This window comes from Gallus gallus, chromosome 2 (assembly GCF_016699485.2).
Source record: "Gallus gallus isolate bGalGal1 chromosome 2, bGalGal1.mat.broiler.GRCg7b, whole genome shotgun sequence".
Lineage (NCBI taxonomy): Eukaryota > Metazoa > Chordata > Aves > Galliformes > Phasianidae > Gallus > Gallus gallus.
The window spans coordinates 101,988,475-102,011,384 of record NC_052533.1 but is presented as its reverse complement, the minus strand read 5'-3'; the positions used below and the strand labels follow the sequence as shown (position 1 = coordinate 102,011,384).

The window sequence follows — 22,910 nt, the reverse complement described above, 5'->3', positions numbered from 1 at the left end:
TTGATCAAGAGGCATGAGCACACTACAGCAACTGTTAACAGGAAGTAAAGCTGAATGACTCAGAGACTCCCACTTAGAAAGGCAAGTAGCCATCCTGCCTTTACAAACATCCAAACTATAAAGATGAAATGAGAAAACATAGGTTCATATGTAGCCATTCTTGTCAATACTTTGTGGGTACTGCCTCTTCAGTGACCAGTCCAGGCAGGAGATCAGCAGAAACTAGCAGTCTCTTTACATATAACACAGAGATTTCACACTTCCACATTGACTAGAGACATTAAGGGCCCTCCAGACCAAGAAAATAAGTCATACTGGTTCCAGAATCACCACGTGTTTGAACTACATCATATTAGTCCGCTGGAAGAAGTTTTTCTGTCCATCTTTTTAATAACGTACAAAATGAGTTCAGAAGAAAACCAAAACCTAGCTGAGCCACGGAGTCTGCTTTGTTGAGTCACACAGATGGCAAACCCAACCACACATCTGCCCATTAAAAATAAACATAAATATAAAAATTATTCTTTTCAGCACAGATGGGCAAGACAACAAGACAAAGCTGTCTTGACAAAGCAACAAAACTTAGGCAAACTGTATGAAAAACATGACCTGCAGAGAGAATCCTGCCCTGAATTCCCTCTCCGTTCTTCTGTTCTCAACCTAAATGCTTAACCTGTTCTTTCCTCACCTTTCCTCCACCCCAGAAAGGCCATGTTTTATGAGTCATCTTCTCAGGCAGACAAAGGGGATTGAAAAGGAGGGATCAACAGCAGATGAGTGATTCAGCATGCCATTTTATCTTTAGAAAATTTCCACTGAAATAACCCATGATTATTTCTTTCTTAGCTTAAGAAGAACATGATTTGGAGTAGTATTTCTCTTCACTGTTATGGCTTTAATTCTCTTTTCTCAGCCCCGATTTCCTTCCCCTGCTGATTTCTGTATCCTCTAAGTAACATGCTCGTAGAAAAAAAATAATTTCTCCAACTACCTAACAAACTCTATGGTTAGGTTAAGCAGCCTCAGAAAAGCTGAGATTTTTAGGCTCAGCAGGGTTAGCCTGGCCGTGTCAGCGTGCCTCTCCAACACTGGAAGCTTCTCAGAAAAAGCAAGGCTAGAAAATGAACTAGGGGAAGACAGGTTCAAAGATGGTTTTATTTCTTCTAGCCTAAAGGTTTAAAAAGAAGCTTGAGTGCCTGGAGCTTTCAGCTGTGGACCGGCATACAGATGTATTTCTTGTCTACAGTACTTAGGAGGGGTAGACAGCTGCAGCCCTTTGGTCTCCCCACTTCTGAATGGCTCCAAAACTGATTCTTGTTATGCTTAGAAGGTGACCTCTATAGCCATGACATCAGGCCTGCTCAACAAAACAGTTATTTAAATTATTTCCCATCCCTTCTTTCATTCTGCACCTCCATGTGATCCTTCCCTCTTGGAGCTCAGCCCTCAGCCTCCAAGGCTGCCATGGGGCTTGTCTGATGGAGGATATATTTTACTCAGCTACCAGCACCAGAGACCATAGCCCTGCTGGGGAATCACACACACTGGTTACTTGCTCTTAGGAAGAGGCTAAGTCAAGTCAAACATCCCCTCCCTGCTCTTCCAAAAGATTGGGATGGAATCTCATTCTCCCTGCAACCCACAGAAGCTATCAGTGGGACCAGCACTTCATGCCTCGGTCTCACCAGCAGCCTACTCTCCTCTCCTCTGTACTCACAAGGAAAGTAGACAGTGACCCATTCCCCACCCTTGTTCTGCAGCTTTAGTATTCCACTTACCATCATGTGAAAAGCCAAGTGCCAGACTAGCAGGTATGGCAGCCAAGCACAAGCCTCGCAGCTGATCTTCATCTTTCTGGAGCCTTCAACTGAGATAACCCACTTGAAAAGACTTACGTTTGGGCAACTAAATTCTTCTCACTCACATGCATCTTGCAGAATTGAGTAGGTTTTTTTTCTAGTTGTTTACAAGGAAAGAAACAAGACCAGAGGCCTATAGCTTTGTTTACTCCAGAAAAGCATCTTACGTCGTGGGTAAGAGGGATAAGAAGAATTATTTAGGAGGGTTTTTTTGTGGCTTTTTTTTCCTATCTGATCAAAGTCCTCTATTCTGATCAAGGGCTATATGGATATTCGCCTGCATCAGACTCTCACACTCATCCTGACCTCTACTAAAAAGCCTAACAGGCTGTTCTAGAAACGTGCATGGGGCTGCAACCATAAGACAAAGGGCCATAAAGAAACCCTCACCGTACTCACAGCCCAGAATTATTTGAAGTCTAGCCAAATAAAAAAAACAACAGCAACAACCAAAACTCCCACCAGCAGAGCACAGAGCTGTTACCTCACAACTTATTTTCTCCTTCATTATTTTTTTCCGTCCTCTGCTGCAGGTGAGATTTAGAAGGGGTGGCTTCTTAAAGGACATTTTACCTGGTTTTGGTTGTAGAGAAGCTCTTTAGAAGCTTTGCAAAAAGGCTCACACATTTCCTTCATTTTCTGTGTGTTCTTGAACACACTGAATCAATCTCTGCGTGAAACTTAGAGCAGGAATCAGGACAGATAACTTAAACTACTCTCAGGCTGGTACCTAAGAAAGGCAACCAAACTTGGTTTAATGGGGGGAAGTTAATACAGGAAGTGGATGCGGCTGTTTGTACCAGGCTTTTATAGGTCCATGCACAAGTTTAGCTTGGTGCATATATGCTCTGCAGAAGAGGCTTTCAGCATGCAGTGGTTTGAGACAAGAAGTTTACAAGAGATTTACTGATTACCAGAAGAGCAGAAGGTGGAAAGACTGAGCATGCAGTTAGATACACTAGACAGATAAGTTGGTGGTAATAATTACCTTGTCTAAAGAGACCTGAGCTCTGCTTTCAGAGATTCAAAGAGGAAACCTATCTGACTCATGCTGATATTCAACTTTAAGACGTGAGATAACATCTGGTGTCTGACTTCAGGAATTCAGGAGTCAGGGTTCAGAAACAACCCAATCTTTTTTCTGAGTTTCTAAATCAATCCACTCACCAGAAGTACAGTATACTTCCTCAGAGAAAGATACAGGACATTCATCCTTCTCCTATAAAATAATTAACTTAAAAATACGTGGGAAAGCACAAAGAACATGTCCAACAGTCAGATGACTGCAAGGGTCATACAAAGAAATAATGGTTTCTGCTCACCTTCAAACGTGTCACAAAGTGTTTCGCAACAGTAAGCTCTGAGGCAGGATTCCCAAGGAGGATCTCAAAACGATACTGCAGACCTAACTTGTCTCTTACTTCTTGCAACCTCTCCTTGGCCAGCATGGCTAGCTGCACAGATGGCACCCTAATGACGAGCATGTGGCCACAGCCATTCTTATCCTTTCCTGGAGAAGTGATAAGGTCATCCATTATGCTGAGCGTTTCAGGTGTGCTGTGATCTCTTAGCGAGGCCATGGTCGTGAGAGACATCAGAGCTTGGGAATACTGCTGAATGAGAAGGTAGCAGCGAACCACCATGCTGTGCAGCCGTGGATACCTTTGGGGAGATAACAACTCTGTGTCAGCACGTGCAAAATCAAAGCGGTGTCTGAAAATTAACCAAACACCAGGACCATGGGGTAAAGAAGTGCCCATTTGTCTTTAGTACTTAAAGAATGAAGTCTTTAATTTTCACAGACAAATCTAACTGTGTTTTTAGCAAACATTCCTCAAATGCAGAGAATAAAGAGCAAAGTCCTGCTCTCAGCTAAAAGGAATGATAAGCTTCTGTTATCTTCCTTTGGGAAATAATTTAAGCTAAAGTTCTTCAGTCTGATGGAGATACTGATCATCTCAGATCTGGTTCACTCCAAGACTGCAGGCTAATAATTGCTTTGCTGTCCAGGAGGTTTTTTTTTCTTCTATGAACTCAGAGAACCATCGCTGCTTTAAGTGGTTTCTGTAAGAAGCTCTTCATGATTTCCCATTTCCCACTCTCTCAGCAGAAAGCCAGACTTACCAATAGGGATTGCTGGCTCTGAGCCAAAGCTGCACTTGCACTTTGCTTTTTAACCTATGCAGTCAACATTTCTTTCTCTCTCATTACAGCTACTTTCAGTGGTAAGAGATAAGAACTCAAAAAGTGAAATGCTAAGAAAAAAAGAAATTAAACCTACTCAAGCTAAAAAGCACTCCATTTCTACACATTCCCCACAAGTTCACTCATTGCCATAACATATAAAAAATCCGACACTAATACACTGAGTAGTGCTTGTGCTACAGAACTCCAAACAACTAAAAGCTCCAAATTTCACCACTCCCTTTCTTGAGTAATTTAATAGAAAGTATGAGATCCACCTGAATAAAGTTTTGAGCCTGTCTGCTACAGTATCTCTATAAACCATAATCAGTAAATTTTTAAACACCTCTTAGCCCTCCTCTCATTCAAGTACCCATTGCAATTTGGACACTAAAATAAATGGAGTCTTTTTGATAATACCAAAATATCTGATGCATTCTCAGACTTGTAAGGCTGCATGGCTTACCTACACAGAAGTCCAATCTCTTGGAAACAGAGGCTTAATCAACAAAGCGTGATGAAAAACATATCCTGGCTCCAAGAAACAGGTTCACTTTCTCTCTGTTTCTAGGCTGATCTTAACCTCAACATCAAGATAATATTTGCATATGCTCTAATCTTCCCTCATTGTTTTCCCCATCCACATCATGAGAACAGAAAGACCACAGCAATGGCCACCATCTCTTCCACTGGACTTGATCAGAAAGATTATGAAAAGTTGAAAGAACTGATGCAATGAGATTAACTGACCTTACTATTATTCATCACATTTATTACTTACATATTTGTAGATAATAAACATGGATGGGCTTAATGATTCATATTGCAAACTTAGCATATTTGATATTGCATTTTACTAAATAAATACAAATACTTTTTCCATTATTAATTGTAACAGGATCCAGCAGAAATTCTACAGGTATATTAGTGATAAAAGCAAGGCTAGGGAAGATGTGGGCCCTCTCCAGAGGAAAACGAGAGATATAGAGAAAGCTGAGGTGCTCAATGACTTCTTTGCCTCAGTCTTCACTGACAAGCGCTCTAGCCATATCAGCCAGGTTGCAGAAAGCAGCTAGGTTGGGGCAATCCCAAGCACAAATACAGGCTGGGCAGAGAACAGCTTGAGAGCAGCCCTAAGGAGAAGGACTTGGGGGTGTCAGTTGATGAGCTCACAAATATGTGCTTGCAGCCCAGAAGCCCAACCATATTGGGTTGCATCAAGAGAAATGGAGAAATGTGACCAGCAGGGAGCAGTGTGAGGGAGGTGATTCTGCCGCTCTACTCTGATCTCATAGATCCCACCTGGGGTACTGCATCCAGTTCTAGGGCTCCCAACACAAGAAGGACACCGAGCTGTTGGAGTGGATCCAGAGGAGGGCCACAGAGATGACCAGAGGGCTGGAGCACCTCCCCAGTGGGGACAGGCTGAGAGAGCTTGGGCTCTTCAGCCTGGAGAAGAGCAGACCTTATCATCGCCTTGTGGTACCTGAAGGGGGCCTTACAGGAAAGCTAGAGAGGGACTTTTTATAAGGGCATGTAGAGACAGGACAAGGGGAAATGGCTTTAAACTGGAAGAGGGCAGATTTAGACTAGATGTTAGGAAGAAATTCTTTACTGTGAGGGTGGTGAGACTCTGGAACAGGTTGCCCAGAGAGGTTGTAGATTCCCCCCTCCACTCCAGGAGGTGCTCAAGGTCAGACTGGATGGGGGCTTTCAGCAACCTCATCTAGAGGGAGGTGTCCCTGCCTATAGCAGGGGTGTTGGAACTAGCTGATCTTAAAGGCCCCTCCCAACCCAAACCACTCTATGTTTCTATACTGATCTATATAAAATGAGGAGAGAAAAAAAGAGTACTGAAGACAGGACAATCCTGTTCTATTAAAAATGAAAATACAAGAACTATAGCTTGAACAGTTCTAACAGATCTGTCCTGCTGATATGCAGAATAGATTAGCTCCACATTGCTGGAAATCATAGAATTGGTTTTGTTTCTGTAATCTGCACATTTAAATATATATTAGAGATGCGCTATGAAACTAACTTGTTCAGGCAGCTGCAGGTTACTAACAAGACACTTTCAAGCTCTGAGATGCAGCGATGAAAACCACAGCCACCTAATGAAATAAATAAAATGGAAGGTTTTGAAATGATATCACTCACCTGGGACACTGCTCACCAATCTGTTGGCAGTCTCAGCAGACAGCCACCAGAAGTGAAGGGGTATAAAACTTCATCTAGCTTAATGAGGGCTGAGCCAAAAGGCAAGAGCACCTGTGAGCACGGATTGCCACTGAATGGGCCTAATAATTCTGTAAGGGAATGAAATATATCCCCTCCTTCTTCTTGTTGAAAAATACAAGAATTTATGTCACAAAAATAACAATTGCACGTCCAACAGATTTCTAGATCAATATAAAATGTCATCATGTCTTCAACCTCCCATGATGGGGCTGATAAGCATCTGTACACTTAAGATCCCACTTCAGCAGCATCCCACGTTACTATTTACCTTTCTAAAAGTGTGGTGACCATTTTTTCAAAGGTTTCATCACATCTCAAAAGCGGACTTGTGACTCCCCATTGGAGAGATTTGCTGTATTCATTCAAGCCAAAGTACAGCTTGTCTTCACTTGCTGTGTCATCCTGTTTCATACAGAAAAAGCAAGAACATACAAAAAGCTGGAAATACTTTCAATTGCAAAGCAAAGCATATTCATTCACTCCATCATTCCACTGGTCTATCTGCTACTAGCAAAAGCTAGACTACTTGAAAATGGAAAGTCAGCTCCAGAGGTTTCCAGCACACCTGCACAGCTCTGACCAGAGCATAAAGAGCCATTACTCATCTTACATGACCTGGGTAAAGGAAAAGGTGATTCCTGGGCCTAAAGGTCAATCATACCTCTACTGCCACAATCCCAGGATTGTGTAGCTAGAACCCAAGCAACCAAACACCCGAGCAGAGAAACAGCTCTCTTCTAAAGTTTTTCTTTAATATATATCTGTTAGATTCAGTAAAATAAACAATTCTGTTAAAATTCACTATTAAAATTGTAAATTAAACACTTACCACAGCATCAAATTGTATCCAGTGTACCTCATTGCTAGAGCTGATCCTGGACTGCTGCGTTTGCAAGGCATAAGGAAAAGAGCTGACCTGAAGAACAAGGAGGTTGAATGCTTCAAGGACCTCCCTGCAATTAATAACTCTATCAGCCAGACCATGACTAGGCTCACCATGTGACAGGGAACTTGAAATGGCACTGCAGAAATAAGAATGCAAAGAATTGCCTTACTGACATCCTGAGATTCAATGGATTACTCTCTTTCTCCAGAAAAATCTCCAAAAGCACTGAGAATTACAGCTCAAAAAAGTCTTTGAAAAGGTGAAAGATGTCAAAAACACTTGAGTGTTCTCTATAGGTAAAGTCAGGCAAGTGTGGAAAAAAAAAAACTAAATAAAGGACTAAATTTGTTGTAAGTAAGACACTGAATTAGTGAGCTAATTTAATCCATCATAAGACAGAGGCAACCAAAAATGAGGCAAAGTTGATGTAGTCTGTCTTACAGACAAGTACTGTTGCATGAGTTGTGGGATTAGGATACGGTAACATGTTTACAAAATCCACTTGATTTTCCAGGCAGATACAACATTTTTTTAAGAGATTAGATAACTTGATAGTCTCCTGTTGCCATGATTTCCAGCTCCTGGAATCAAGTAGGCCTCCAGGTTAAACAGGAATTCCAAAATCAGTGTACATCAAACACAGTAACAAAAATTTGATGAGGAGCATAAGGCAGGAAGAACATTGCTCTTAGGTATTTTTAGCTCTCCGTCATGGAAAGTATTTCATTATTGACTCTGCTGTCAAGTGAGTCCCACAACCTTATGCACCATGTCTAAACCACATCAACATTTTTCTCCTCAGTTTACTCAAGGAACAAGACCAGAACAATTAGCTTTACTTATTTTCTTTTTCCATTGCAAAATTATGATTCAGTGTGAAGAAATTTTTCTTAGCATGTGTGTATGTTGTTCTTTGCAGATCTAACACTGGCCAACTTCAACAGAACTACTGTTCTTTAAGTCCTTTTCTCACAGGACCTAGGATATTTTTCAGAAGATGTTACTGAAAAGTTAATTGCCTGTAACCCTTTTCATTTCAAAAACAACACTATCATTAAAGATAAAAACATGAATTAAAACACGACTAGTTTGTGAACATGGGAGAGTTTTTAGGTTATGCACAGAAAAAGAAAAACACAGAAATAGGGAATAGGAAAAAGACAAAGAAATAAGCAAAGTTGTAAAATTCCACTGTTCTTGCCAAATTTCAGCACTGTAGAACTTATCCCTATTAACAGTTTTATTAAAGATCTAAAAATCCAAAGCTAGTCTCGTCCTGCTTCAATGGAATCAGTTAACAAACATCAAACCCAAGCAAAAGGACAGCTTTTGGTTCTGTGGAACAAAATGCCTTAGACCTAGGGAAACCTCTGGGTGTCAAAGACGAGTCTTTTGCAATACATAACAGAAAGATATCAGAAGAAGATTGTTTTCCTTCAGCACATTGAATCAGCTACCTTGTTAGATCCACATGAGCGTTGTCATGAACCAGCACAAACAGTGTGTATGGATTCTGCTTCACTCGTTTCATGAAAACCTCAAATTTTGTTTGAATCTCATTGTCTAGCCGAACCACGTATTTCTCAGCTCTCTGATATGCTGTTCCATTGTCTTCTAGGCCCAGGTCTACAAGGACACCTGCCAGAAAGGAGAATGCAACAAAGACCTTTTCCTTTGAGTACATCCAAAAATCAAGTGTCACCTGCAGACATTATCTGCCAATATCACAACTTAACACTGACAGGCATTGGTAAGAAGATGGTGATCAGAACACACTTTCTCTCACAATGGAGACTGCCATTTGCTTTTTGACTTCTGGATTTCCTTCATCAAATGCCCGAAGTCCTTTCAAGACTTCTCATCTTAACAGCAACACAAAAATATATCCACGAAAAAATTCCAGAGCAGCACTCAGTTGGCAGTGCTCCGTGATATTAGGTCAAATTTCCCCATGTTAGGCCATACTAATCTTGCTAGAGTCAGAAGCTGTTGCTCTGATCTTACCTTTACGAAAATAATAAACTTAAGTAGCTCTCAATAATATTATTTTTTTCATGCTCTTTTCGTGCTCTACCTCAAGGTTAATAATGTTCAAATGTCAGTAAAATACAGCTACTCTGTAGTAGTCTTTGCAATGGTCAACTGTCATCATATTTGCAAGTTGTAGTGTAGCTTTGAACACCTTTTGAATTAAAGAAGTAGCAATAAACCATGGTGATACAGCTCAACTATACATTTACCATGGCCTTAACCATTTTAAAAACTGTGTAAAATAAAGTAGAAACCACTCACTCAAAAAACAATAAAATAAATGTAAAGCTCTTAGATATCAGACAACCTCTGGTTTAATGTGGAGCATTATTATGACACACATATGATTAAGCAAATAAAATGTCTGAAGCAACAAGAAATGGAACAACAAACAGTCATTTTAGAAAGGAAAAGTAACTCCTACTTTAAGCAATCTATTTCATTCTTTCATTTAAGCAGGAAGATAGTACTGGGCTGAGAAAAAATACATGCTGAGAGAGACAGTACAACTGAGTACAACAAAGAGAATCTCCTACAGTTTCCTGGGCACATGTCAGTCACTAACAGAGTGAATCAAAAGGGTCATTCTCAAGAGATGTATTCTATCATCTGCCTCCAAAAGATATCTTGTTCTTTAAGCATTTGGTATCAGCCATGTTCAGATACAGAGCCTGACATAAAAACTCACCGTTTGAACCAGTAATTGTTGTCCACTAATGTGAGTGCATTGCTCACTCATTTATTTATCTAAGTTTCCTGCACCTATCCCTGTGCTCAATATACAAGAGTGTACAAACAAACGTGTACCTAGAAAGAACTGCACTAGCAATTATAAGTGATAAAAGATCTGAACTACTGCAGTCATCCATCTCCTGTTTCCCTTGACTGAACATTACTTTATGTCATACGTTCCTCAGTTCTGCAAGAATTTCTTTTGTTGCTTACGTGATACAGTTTGAGTCTAGTCTGAGAAAGGAATATATTTTGAATTCATCAATAATACCAACTAAAGGGGCTCATACAGGGTGTGCAAAATACATGCTGGTGTAGCTTATTTCTGCATTTATATCAGATATGACCTAATAGCAATCACATAGTTCAGTCCGAATTAACAGTTTCCTTTCCCTCCCCTCCCCACCCCGTTACCTGACTGCCGGATCCGCTGCAGGGTCTGCTGCACCAGGACTTCTGAACGGGGAACTATAACGATGAAGTCTACTTTGCTGAAGTGGCCCAGATCCAGGCTCTGATTGCCACTGTCCGCTATAGCACAAACCTGGGACAAGAGCTTTCTGGCAACTGTAAGCTGTGGCTGGTAAATTTGGAAGGTATCAACATCCAAATCTAGAGTGTGTTTGTTTGAAAAAGAAAACAGAACACAAGAAACATGTTTACTTTCCCACCCCCCCAGTAAACAAGACCAACCAAATAGCGTGCTCTCTATCATCAGGAAAAAAGAATAACTCACCAGAATAAATTCTAACACAGATCACAAACGTCACTTTTCTCTTTTTTTGATTAAAATGTGATTATCTGTCAAATGACCTTGAGTACAGCACTGACATTCTTAAAATGCCTTCGACATTTTGAGAGTTTTAAAGGGTACAACCCAAGGAAACCTCAGTGCCAACAAAGTAATATGCAGTCTGGTAAATGAACCAACACATACACAGTATGCATATATTAGAGACATCTGTATATCCCTAATCTTTTTCCTGAAGCTCACAGCTCTCTTTCAGAAGCTTCCCTTGCTGCGTCCCGCCAAGAGAACCATCCATGGGTGCTGAAGTTGCTGTACTTGGGGCACTGTGGCAAGAGAACCACCACACCTCTTAACCTGAAGAAATTGAGCCCATGCTGATAATTCTGCCAAAAACACCCAGCAGGCAGCCCGGAGTTCATTCATACATCAGCTCTACTCTGATAGCTTGAGCCTCACTCACTCTAAATTAGCACTGAGATAGCCATATGTTTGTATATGTCTGTACACTGTCTGATACTAACGTACACTGTGAATGGAAGACAAGCAAAACAATTAAGGAGTAGATTACTGAAGTGGGGAGCTTTTTTTTTTTTTTTTTTAAATTTGTTTAGAGGTTCCTTCATTTTTAACAAGATTTTAGTCTTAAATTAATTTAAACTTCGTAAAGGTCAATATAGTACTAGCTGCAGAGAACTGGGGGACTGGGCTTTTCTATAGGAAATATGAAAGCTCTGATATATGCTGAAAAGAAAAAGCCTGTTCCTAGATTTCAGTATTTCCAGTGGGTATCTTCTATGCCTAACAATCCAAGTTTCAACAGCCCTTGAACTTTTGCAACTTGCAGATTACTAGTAGTAAATAGGATTTACTACAGTAACATTACAGTTTTTGTTTACATCACTTTTTCTAGTACAAATTAAATCCAAATTAACAGACTGTTCATAAAGATTTCCTAGAAGAACATTCTCTAACATACAAATAAACCCAGGTCTACTTCAAAGCTAATACAAAAGATCTGTACTTCCTTTTTCAAGTAATAAGCCACTTTATTAAGTGTTTTCATATGCAAGAAAATCTGAATGTATTTGTGGGTCAAAACCTGATATGTCAATTCTACAAAGACACGCATGTGTTGATGCATGTGTGTTTATCTCCTGTTCAGACCTGCCTCAGTGCTTATTTCCATAGACCTACTGTGGGTGAAATGTCCCACTCACTGCCTAGGAAACTTACCTCTCCTTTTTTATTCGGGCTGATTCCCAATAGCTTCAGTCATTGTACAGTCATATTTTAAAGACAAAACTAGCTCAGAATAATTGAGAAAACATGGAGGTTTTTAAAAGCATCACTGTATATCATTACATGCTAAAAACAACAGAAAAATAAAAGAATCAAAAGATGGTTCTCATATTAAATTAGTCCTGTGAGGAAGCTCAAGGCTTACCCTTCTGGGGGTGCCAGAACAAGGTACCTGGCTGCCACCCTAACTGGATCTTCTGATCCGTGTGGAGACTGTAAACCATCTTATTTTAGTTCAGATTTAGCTTTATAGGAGGTTGAATTTGCTTTGATACTAGACCTAAAATAATCTCAGTGTTCAAGGCAGCTCAACGTATCTTCTTTTACCATTACTGTCATACAAAAAGGAAAGCGTAGTTAAAATTCATTAAAACTTTTGAGTAATTGAAGAATTCCAAAATGGGAAAATGATAACATTTTTAGACAGACAACGCTGCTTCATGCTTTGCATGTAAGTATCTCACCACGTATGCTGAATAAGTATACATCTCAGGTAAGAAAATTATAGGTTGTGCTTGCCTAGCACATTCAATCCAAAATCTTTAAAACGCCCCTGAAAACACGGGAAAAAGAAAGACCCAAGGCACAACTGTGTAGCACATATTGTTATTACCACTGTAAACATGGAAAGTGAGGAATACAAAAAAATACAGGAGGACACCTAGGGAGATTGGGAGGAGAACACAGTTCCCCTCTGCCTAAAGCCCAAGACTACACACCATTTCTAGGTTTACAAGGGTCAGACAAGTCCACGCTGACACCTCCTCTGCTCTGCTTAGTGCAGAGCAGAAGATCATATATTTTGACTTTGGAATTATCAAACACAGGGTGGTAAACACTGCTGAAGGTTATTACTAAGATTTTCTGTCCAAGAGACTGCTTTATTTCTACATCCAGCTGGCAGTATTAGTATTTGAAGGTTGGCACAGTGACTGCAGCCTTCAGACTCTTCTAAGGCATATGCATTTTGACATTTAACAACCTACTCATTTCACATCTTGCATGTAAAAAGCATTACCTGGTTCTTGTGTAGATACCATGGCAACTGCCTCCTGAGATGACACACACTCACTCACATCTCCATTAAAAGGAATAATGACACTTTCCCCTCTCTGCTGTAGCATTTTCTCTAGCAGCTTATCCAAATCATCACCTAGTTAAGAATTAACAACACCAAATTATCTGGAAGCACTTTAAGATAAATGATGTAGAACATGACATACGCACGTTCTCACATGGCTGATGTAAAATCTGTGAAGGGAAGCTGGAAATAAAGTGAAGAGAGGAAAGGAGTTTTTGCTAGTTAAATCAATTCCAAGAAAAGGAAACCACAGTTGAATGATCTCAGTTCTGTGCCTTTATGGCTAATGGTGACATCTGATGATTACAAAGAAACACAAGCTAAAAAACAGCCTCTAGCCTATGCTAAAAACACAAACAAGAACACTCATGCCTAACACATTTAGCAGTACCAACAGCGTTAAAAACATTTTGTCAAAGGATGAGTAATTCTCACTACACAGATAAAGGATAAGATGAGCATTTCTTTACACTCATTCCGTGAAGAGAACAAAGTAATAATGCCTCTCAATGGAGAAGGGAGAGCTATCTTTGTGCATGCATGCATTAGCTGGTGAGCACCAACCCTAAAGAAATTACACGATCACTGCCTTCACTGGAACTTCTGTTTCTTAGGATCACTCACCTAGAGAAGTATTTTTGAAGTGTGATGCCAGGAAACTAACTTTCCCCGTGATGAGTTCATAACTGATCTCTTTCAAAAACTCACTGGTGGTAAGCATGCTTTCTGCAAGTGCTCTAGATTGATACTGACCTGGAGAAGAGTGGAAAAAAAGTAAGATTCATCTATAATACAGTCAACACAATATTTTTGTTCTAGAGTTAAGAGGCATGTTGATCTTCAGTGATGGATCTCCACTGACTGGGAGACAAGCCTCAAAACAGTTGTGATAGTGACAGAACAATTGGATATATGTATAGCATATCCTTTGCCAGCTGTTGCCCGTAAGTTTGCACCTTGGGTAACAAATAATATGCAAAATAACTGTTTGTACCTTGGATGGAATGGAGGATTTTGGTTAAAAATGAAAAAGTAATTATCCTCACTGTGGGAAATTTAAAATTTATCAGCTTACTAAGGAGAGAAGACAAGTCAAAATTCATTCCCAGCCAGACACACATGTACACACAGATGTCACAGCCAATCACCAGTGAGGAATCTAAAAATCAACACAGTAAAAAGGATAAAATAATATCATGCTTTACAGTGATCTGCAGAAGACTGCGATCCATCAATACTGCCATGTAAGATGGCACAGCTGTTACATGAAAGAGGGAAAGACAGACTAATTTGCCACTAGATCACTCCAAGATATATTCTAAGGTTGCCTCAAAAACACTAAAGTTTCAGGCCTCTCAAGGAGTAGTAACCACTACTGTACAGTTGTTTTTCTAGGTCCCTGTGGACACCAGTGCACCAAGTCTTGATGGAGGAACAGTGAACTGTGACAATGCAGTATAACAACACAAAGGAGAATAAAAAGAACAAAACGTATTTGAAAGCTGGAACAATATATTGACAAAATGCATTCAGTGTACTGCAACCGTACTTACCCAGGACTACTACGCAGAATTCATTTCCTCTTAGCTTTGATGCACAAATGGCAACTACGTAATCTGGTAGCTTTTGCTGATGTTTCATTTCATTGAGAGTCCTCAGTGTCTCTGAGATGCCCTCTGCCAGAGAGTTCTGGGTAACCACCACGTGCACGAGGTCCCGAGACACGCTGGCAATTAACCTAGCGAGCCAGGGGAGTTGAGCTGGTGACACAGAGATGCACTGTGCACTCATCTGCAAGGACCGCTCTCTCAGAGTGAACTCCTGCATAGCTTTCAGCATGATCTGCTCAAATTCTTCCCTCAGGGGTATCTGGTCAGGACCTACATTAAAAACAAACAAATAGAAGAACAATATCTCATGTCAAAATGTTAATGAGGCAGAAATAAACTCTTGTCTGTCTTGACATGAGAAGTTCCTTCACTGTATTTTTAAATGTAAAAACCCACTCTCTACTCAGTGGATATCTACCTGCATGACATAGTCTTGCTTTTCCTTATTAGAATCCCCTCTCTCCCTCTGTACTTTCTCTCTTACCATCCCTTTATTTTATTTTGTCAACAAGGTATTCCATTTTATTCTTAGCTTTTCTACCCTCATCAAATGGTGACACAAACAAGGGGGAGGGGAAGCAAGTGCCTGAAACAGAAGGATTAATCACATTGCCTCTATATGTCTTTACAGCAGAAAATGCAAATGCTCATCCTTGCAGTCTAATCACAGCCATGCAGTATGACAAAACCTGTCACTGGTCTTCATGTTGGTTTTCCTCATTTTTCATACCAGTAAACTAAACTTGGATGCAAATGAGTATGCTTAACCTCTTCTTTTACAATTTAATATACCAAATTTTCAAGCTCATAAATTTAAGAAGCATATGTACATACAACTTTACATTCCTGAGAGCTTGTGAATTATATTGTAAACTTCAACTGGAAAACAGAAGTCATCCTATCTTAGTATCAGTCACTCAGCTTTAAATAACATTCTGCTCACTAAGATTTATCTTATAGCCAGAGATATCCAGGAACAGATTAAAAAATATTCATGAATGCAAAGCAAAAAGTAACCATACTTTAAATTGCCAAGGTCCCATGTCTGTGCAAAAGCAGACAGAGCTTCACACTTCAGCAGTTTGCTTTTCTGTGACAAAAAGGGGGGGGATAAATACCAGCAATGTGTGAAATGTTGTTTTTTTTGTTTGTATGTTTTCTTTCGGGGCCAAAGACAAGAAGCAAATTGGGTAGTGAAAAAGGAAAACAAAGGCTGTGACAGAAGCAGGGCAGGGAGTGGGTGAATAACACAAGTACACGATATGTAAATATTGCTGCCTGTTGTCATGCTGCCTTTTTGAGAAGGCAAATATGGAGAATGTCACCAACCAGTTGCCTACCATAGCATGGTGAAGTAACTACAGACTTCTGAATGCAAACCTGCCTCCATTTTTTTCTGCACAGTGAAAAGTTCTGAAGAACCTCATTTAACACATGGACACTGTGGCCTAAAGAGCACAGACGGACATAACTCTCTCATTATAATTCTCTTTTTTTGGAAAAAAATATTCTCCTTCATAAGGAATCATCTTTGAAAATCTCCAAGTAGCAAAAGTGAATGTTAGTTGATAGACAAATGAATAACTTTCTGCAGAAAAAAAACCCTCCATCTACAATGTATCAACCATAACAAAAAAGATGTTCTAAACTGAAAGGAAAAATTGAAGGCCTCTCTACAGAAACAAGTTCTCAAAGGATCATCTTGACTTTAGAAAATGAAACTGCTAAGGAATAATACCATATACAATTCACATCTGAGAAAGACCTTATTAAAGTAGTTATGTTTTCAAAGGCATCTTCAGTTTAAGTTCAGTGCCATCCAGTTCTGGGAACACACACTTCACTGTGTACTCCAGATAGTCCTCCAGCCATCTAAGGCTGGGGGCACTGCTAGGATAACCTCGCAAGGTTTGGGTGCCTGCATATCCCTTTCACAGAATACAGAGGCTTGTTCTTGCACTGAGCAAGAGCACAGTCAAAGTGATTCAACCGAGAAAGAATGATTTTATAAATCTAGACTGGCAGTTAACAGACAGTCCAGAAATCTCCAGCTGAAAATCCCAAACACAGACCTTAGGGTTGCATATGATGAAGCAAAGGAAATAGACAGTAAACGTCACTGAAATCCAACACATTTCCTGATCATTTTTAAGTCATTCCTTCATCAGTCAGCAGGATTTATTTACAGCAACACTGTGGCTTACAATCATAGCCTTAACTGGGAATTGCCTCCATAGTAGGTTCAAAATTAAAGTATTAGAGATGTGCTTACTTTGCAGTAATTTGTAACATTGCTGTGAGATCATTCACTTGGTTGCAGAAAATTTAACAGCATTTTACTACTATTAATAATGTTGCCATGGTCTCACAGGGAGACTGAAACAAATTCTGACACATACACACAGCCCTATGTATATAGTTTTGGCTATATATATATTACCAAAAAGGAGAACTTTCATAAATAATATACATATGATCTGAACTCCTATACAGTTTTATGCACAAATATTTTGCACGATCAATGAGATGAAAAAATTAGGCAACGCTCAGGACATGTTATTCTTCTGTCTTTAGATCTTTGTCTTTATCATATGCGTCTGTGAATACACTCCAGAAGAAATAAAAGCTTTTTAGACCTTTCTCAGGAAAGAGGCTCACATGAATAAACTGTTTATTTATGTGTGCAGTTTGTCTTTTCTCCTCATTAAAAACTTTTGGAACATGGCTGCCCTCCAATCATCTTTAATCCGCTTTGATTTTACAAACTGGATAAAGTCTACAGTTCAGTGCAGCTGCCAGGACTCCAAGAGTTTTCAGTTTAGAGCGAGATCAAAACCAGTGCCATGTTTTGATCCCCACACTCTTCAGAATGTTTCTTTCATCTCACAGTGCCAATGCCCATCTCCACGTAAGGCCAAGTAGAAAACTGCTCAGCTTTGTGCACCTAGCCAACTCAACACCTGCTAACAAAGGAATTTCTTTATTGCGAAGGCATGGTGCTTACTAGACATAGCTCAGCTCAGCTCCAGAAGCCTTTCCTCTAGCTTGCAGCAAGGACGGATGAAACATCTACTAAGGCAGGATTTACTTATGGAATGGGGCTCACTGATTCCATAGGCTTCAATAAAAAAAAATATTTCTAATCAGAAGTGCTGTACCAGCTGGCCACGTGTCTCTCCGAAGGAAGTTTGCAAGCTGCCTCTATCAATCCAAAACTGTGTGAGGCAGCTGGTTTTAAAATGAAAACTCTACAAACTTTCCAGTGAGGTTAAAAAACCTCATATAACAAATATAAGCCCACTGAAAAGACAGCAAGAGAAATACAAGAAGAAACACTTTGTCTATTCCAGCCTGGCATACAATGGACTATTAAGGGTATTTCTCAGCAGAGAACGATAAATAAAGCAAACAGGTCACTTAGGGCATTACAACACAGAAGATTGCCTTCTTCCTGTCTGTAACAGTACTGCATCAACAGAGAACAGCACAGTGTAAGAACACACGGGTTAAACTGACACAGAGCACATTTATTTTCCAAATTATAGGGTAATCACCAGTTGCACTTCTTTTGAAACGTCTGCACATTTCACACCATTATGTATTACGGATGCTTTAACAGGAATCTAGTACAGGAAAAGCACAAAAGTCAATTCACACTACTCTATGATAAAGAGCATCTTTTCAAACACAAAAGTTAAGACAGAAACTGCTGTGAGAAGCTTCCTAAAGATGTCCTGCATCATTTCTTTGACTTCTTACTGTTGAGACTACTATATTGTTATCTAAGGCAGGGAAAAATGTCTGGACCTGTAGTAAGAGAAAGAAAACCTGCTTTGCTCTCAAATTTGCAAAGGATCCATTTCAAATACATTTACATGAATGAGATATTCTTTGAACAACTTGCCTTCATCTGAATAACAAATGTGGTTTTCATGTAAACGGTGCTGTCACCAAAACAATGATGACCATCACACATCTGCTAGCATTTGTTACAAAACTAAAGAAAACAGACCAAGTGTCCTTAGAAAGAGCTGTGGTAACTGATGGTTTGATACCCTACGCAAATGAGTTATCTGCATTGCAAAGGAAGATCAGTTTTCACAAAGGTGACCTGGTCAATCCCCATATGGAGAGCAGAAGCGGTATCAGCCCTAAAATTCTCTTCTTCAACCCGATATTCAAAGTAGCGAACACACACACACACACGCTAGATGGAGCCACCTACCTCTTCCAGGCACAAAAAAATAGCAAACTGAAGCAGACATCATAAAGAAGGCAATGAGAAAAAGGGCAGTAAAAAATAAATACTGAAGTATTTAGGACACACTGCTTACCTAGTTGGACAAGATACTGGATAGTTAGAAGTATCATGTTCTCCACACTTAGCAGCTGACTGCTGGTCAAACCCAGGAGCTCCAAATCCTTGTTTTCCAGCTGCGGAATCTTGTAGCAATTCACCAGCAAGGGACTTACAACAATATCACCAACATTGCCATAGAAATAAGGTAAAGTGCCATAACCTTTCATAAAAGAAACAAAACAAAAACCAGAAATTCACAAGATATGTCTCTACATGAAATCATGCACAATGTAGAGACGTTTCCAAACTTCTCCTAAATGTTACCTTGAAGGACCACATAGATTTGCAAAAACTATGGACAACTGCATATTAGGGTAATTATTATTTCTATCCAAATACAAATGAGAATATTATCTGCTTGGGTCTTACCCTGACCTTCTACACATTCTCCATAATACAGTGTGCAAAAAACCCAAAAATCAATGGACGCAAAAGAATATTGATCTTAATGTTACAAAAGCAGCACCAGTATCAGTGGAATTGATTCAGCTGCTGCAGTATTGTCTTGATTAATTTCACTTTTCTTCCATGTTCTCTTTCTGTTTTCATAAACAGGTTAATAAAGCATCAACAAATAAACATGGTGTTCTGTCAGGTAGATCAGATGAGGAGAACAGGCTCCCTTCTTTTCCTTGAGAATGTTTTCCTTTCAAAAAAAAAAAAAAATTTCCACACAGATTTTACCAAACCCATCCATTTGGGTACATCTGGTTCTGTTCTATTAATAGGACTCTGTTTCTCAGGGACACTAACATTGAGCCTAGCTGAGGACTCTATTGGCAACTCTCCAAAAGCCTAAGGGCTGCATTCAATTTGCACTTAATCTGATAACTGCAGACAACCTCATCTTTAATAATGAAATGTTTCTCTGAAAACATTAAAGCACCACACGAGAGCTTTAGAATACGCTTCCAGAAAACAAGACAAACCAAAAGAAGTGTAACCCTAACCTTGATGGTTTTAGTGGTGTAGATAGACCTGTTAATTCTTTTGAAATTGTGCGTATTAGGATTATCTGTGCAGGTGAGGACTCTGAGAACTTCTCCATTTCTTCATGAATGATAAACTACCCCATGGATTACACAGACAGGCACTTTCTTTTAACACTGAAGTTACTTTATATAAGGATCTGTACTGTGCTGGACTGGAAAGAGATTTGAAGAGTTAAAAATAAAATCTATCCTCAAAATTTTCACAGACCTGGCCAACCTATTTCTGTTATATTTTATGCCTCTGTTGTTCAGCTTGAGAAGAATATTCACATTATGAGTCACGCTTCCACAGTAAAAGCAATGTCTTTCTAAGGGTTAACAATGTACTCATACAGCTAAAGAATTTTAAAAGTCTGATCTGTTTTTTCAGTTGCTTACAGTGATTATAGACTATAAAAGACAAAAAGTTAGTACAGTTCACTTCAGATTAGTCAGATCACATCAATTTTCTGGTTCTCATGTGGAATTCTTGAGCTTTGAGATCTGGACTATAAATGCTGCAGGAAATACTTTCTTGTTTGGTAAGTTGTTTACACTGGAAAGCTATTTCCATTATATGGAAATTTTTCTATTCTTGGATTTTACAAAAATGTCATTTGTACAAAATTTCAGCTTGGCCAGAGGTCATGACCTGTTTGCAAATCAAGTTCTCTCAGAAATCTAACTTCAAATTTGAAGCGTTGAGCAACTAAAGCAAACTGTCCATGACAGAAAGACTACATACTGTACTGAATGCAAGAAGCAACAAAAAGAAACTAAAAAAAAAAGCAACACTTTTCTCCTAGGGGAACACGCATTTGTTCAATATGCAGCATTTGACTCCTCAGTGTAAAACTTACCTATCAGAATCACTGGTCTGACTCCCGAGTTATTCAGCAGGTTTTCAGGAACAATTACAGTCTCCCCTGCTGGGATGGGTTGAGGCTGTAAAATTCCAGTTAACATGGATTGAGGAACTGGGACTGACAAAAGAGGCTCTATAAATAAAGAAAAGAGAAGCTTCCATTACTAGAAGGCTCATACTGTGATTTGGCCATATGAACAAATAAGAAAAATAACTGCAGATCTCCAACTGTAATAAAATTCAAAAGGCCTCTGCATTTCCTGCTATAGCTTTAAGTAATTTAAATTAAGAAGCTACACCCTCCTGTAGCCCCACCCCTAAAATAAAACTTTTCTGGCCGCTGTATTGTTGGTGGGAATGAGGGAGGAAAACACAGGTTTGAATATGCATCTTCAAACAAAGCCAAGTACTAAGCCAAGAGGCCATCTCTAAGGCAGAGGCCACCTCTCAATAATACCCTTCAGTAAAAGGGAAGCAACTGGTCTGACTTAGGACCTAGAACGCATGTAGACAAGAAAATAGAAGCCAAAATCTCAAAGATGTCCTTAAAGCAGTTGTTAGAAGGATAAAAATTAGGCTTCGTGCGTGAAGGTGCAAAAGTAGCTTTCACACGTAAAAAGAAACAAAGTGCAAAATTCTGTCATATGTTATCAGCTTTCAGTGTGAGGCCTGCTTCAGAAGTTCCTGGGGCTTCTTTTGGTTGTTCCTAACAGCTTTTTCAAACAATGCTATCTGCAGAAAAACATCAGAGGCAGCATGAATGAATGTATGCACGCATACGCTTTAGCTGTGGAAACAGCTGTGATTGACTGGAGGTCCTCAAGTAGGCAGAACTGCTCAAATGGCCCTTTCTACTATGTCACCCTTCTTCCCATGATAAATACCTCTGAAAATACATTCCAAAATATCTCTCAACCAAGTCTTCCGAAGCAGAATTAAAAATAGGTTGTACATGACAACAAATGTTTGGGGCTTTTTTCCTTTCCTTATGTGTTTATTCTCCCACCCTACAGAGAGATGAGTAATTGCACATTCCCCTTTATAAACTATTCCGACATCTGCAACTGCAAAGTCCTTAAATAGTAAACAGCTTTATTAGTAGTCGTGTATGAAGTAGTACTGATGTGTATTGATGATGACTCACACATGCATACACTTAATCCTATTTCACATTGTGATATCGTATGTCTCTCCTAGAGCTTTTCCACACATAGGCCTTTTGGTCTCACAGACTTTTCCTTCTAACCAAAAGTGGGGATATCAGCATCCTGTGTTAGGCCAAAATTCCATAAATGCATCCTTCCTGTACAAGAACCGAGTGTGCTGTTTCAGCAGCATGTCACACTAGATGGAGACACCGTATTCAAGCAGAAGGCTAATTGAAAACCTTCAAATATATTCACTTATTCATACACCTGCACTGTTTCAAAAGAACTGAGTTACATTTGGGGAAGTTAGGTAACATTAGATCCTTGTAACTGTCATCTTCCTTTCCTCTCCCTCTTGAAGGATCAGGAGTTTTGCTTTCCCATTGTCTTGTCTTTGATTATGGAAACAAAGACCAGATAACTGTGTGTTTTCTGGGACATCTGAAAAACTCTCCACGGTGTATTTAATTACTAACAGCAAGCTCAGTGATATTTTCTGTGCAATCCTTACGTGAAGCAGCACAGGACTGCTGGTCTGTCTGAGTACAGCTTTCCGCAAATGAGATCTCTGTATCATTTGAGTTTTACCTGTTCTAGTTGAGGGTCGAATCGTAGGAACAGGTACCACTAAACCAGGAGGAGGTACTGGGGAGCCAGGAGACCATCCCCGATGACGTTTCTTTGGTGGCCCAGAATTGGACATTGATGCTGTGAAGAAAAGCAAAAACTAATTCTAAACTGCATTCTTTTGAATGACCTGACTCCAGCCTACATTTCTATTTCACAGTAGCGTTGAGCTGTTACACACTACAGGGCTCCTGCTATTTACACCTAGACTTACAAGAAGCCAGACTACAACGTTAGAAATGCTGCCATCTCTATTAAAAACTAC

General features: G+C 39.6%; 1 protein-coding gene across 7 annotated transcripts in view; it reads right to left on the bottom strand.

Annotated features, from left to right (window-relative positions):
- Positions 1 to 22,910, bottom strand: part of GREB1L (GREB1 like retinoic acid receptor coactivator) — a 128,629-nt gene that overhangs the window by 16,893 nt on the left and 88,826 nt on the right. For all 7 annotated transcript variants that reach the window (XM_025147886.3, XM_046938202.1, XM_025147885.3 and 4 more), the window contains 11 exons: positions 22,607 to 22,726; positions 20,866 to 21,003; positions 19,009 to 19,194; positions 14,618 to 14,944; positions 13,689 to 13,817; positions 13,002 to 13,136; positions 10,348 to 10,545; positions 8,628 to 8,808; positions 7,114 to 7,306; positions 6,553 to 6,686; positions 3,182 to 3,521 (listed from right to left, as the gene is read on the bottom strand). In XM_025147886.3, coding sequence (XP_025003654.1) covers positions 3,182 to 3,521; positions 6,553 to 6,686; positions 7,114 to 7,306; positions 8,628 to 8,808; positions 10,348 to 10,545; positions 13,002 to 13,136; positions 13,689 to 13,817; positions 14,618 to 14,944; positions 19,009 to 19,194; positions 20,866 to 21,003; positions 22,607 to 22,726 — 2,081 coding nt within the window. The remainder of the gene's footprint in view (positions 1 to 3,181; positions 3,522 to 6,552; positions 6,687 to 7,113; positions 7,307 to 8,627; positions 8,809 to 10,347; positions 10,546 to 13,001; positions 13,137 to 13,688; positions 13,818 to 14,617; positions 14,945 to 19,008; positions 19,195 to 20,865; positions 21,004 to 22,606; positions 22,727 to 22,910) is intronic.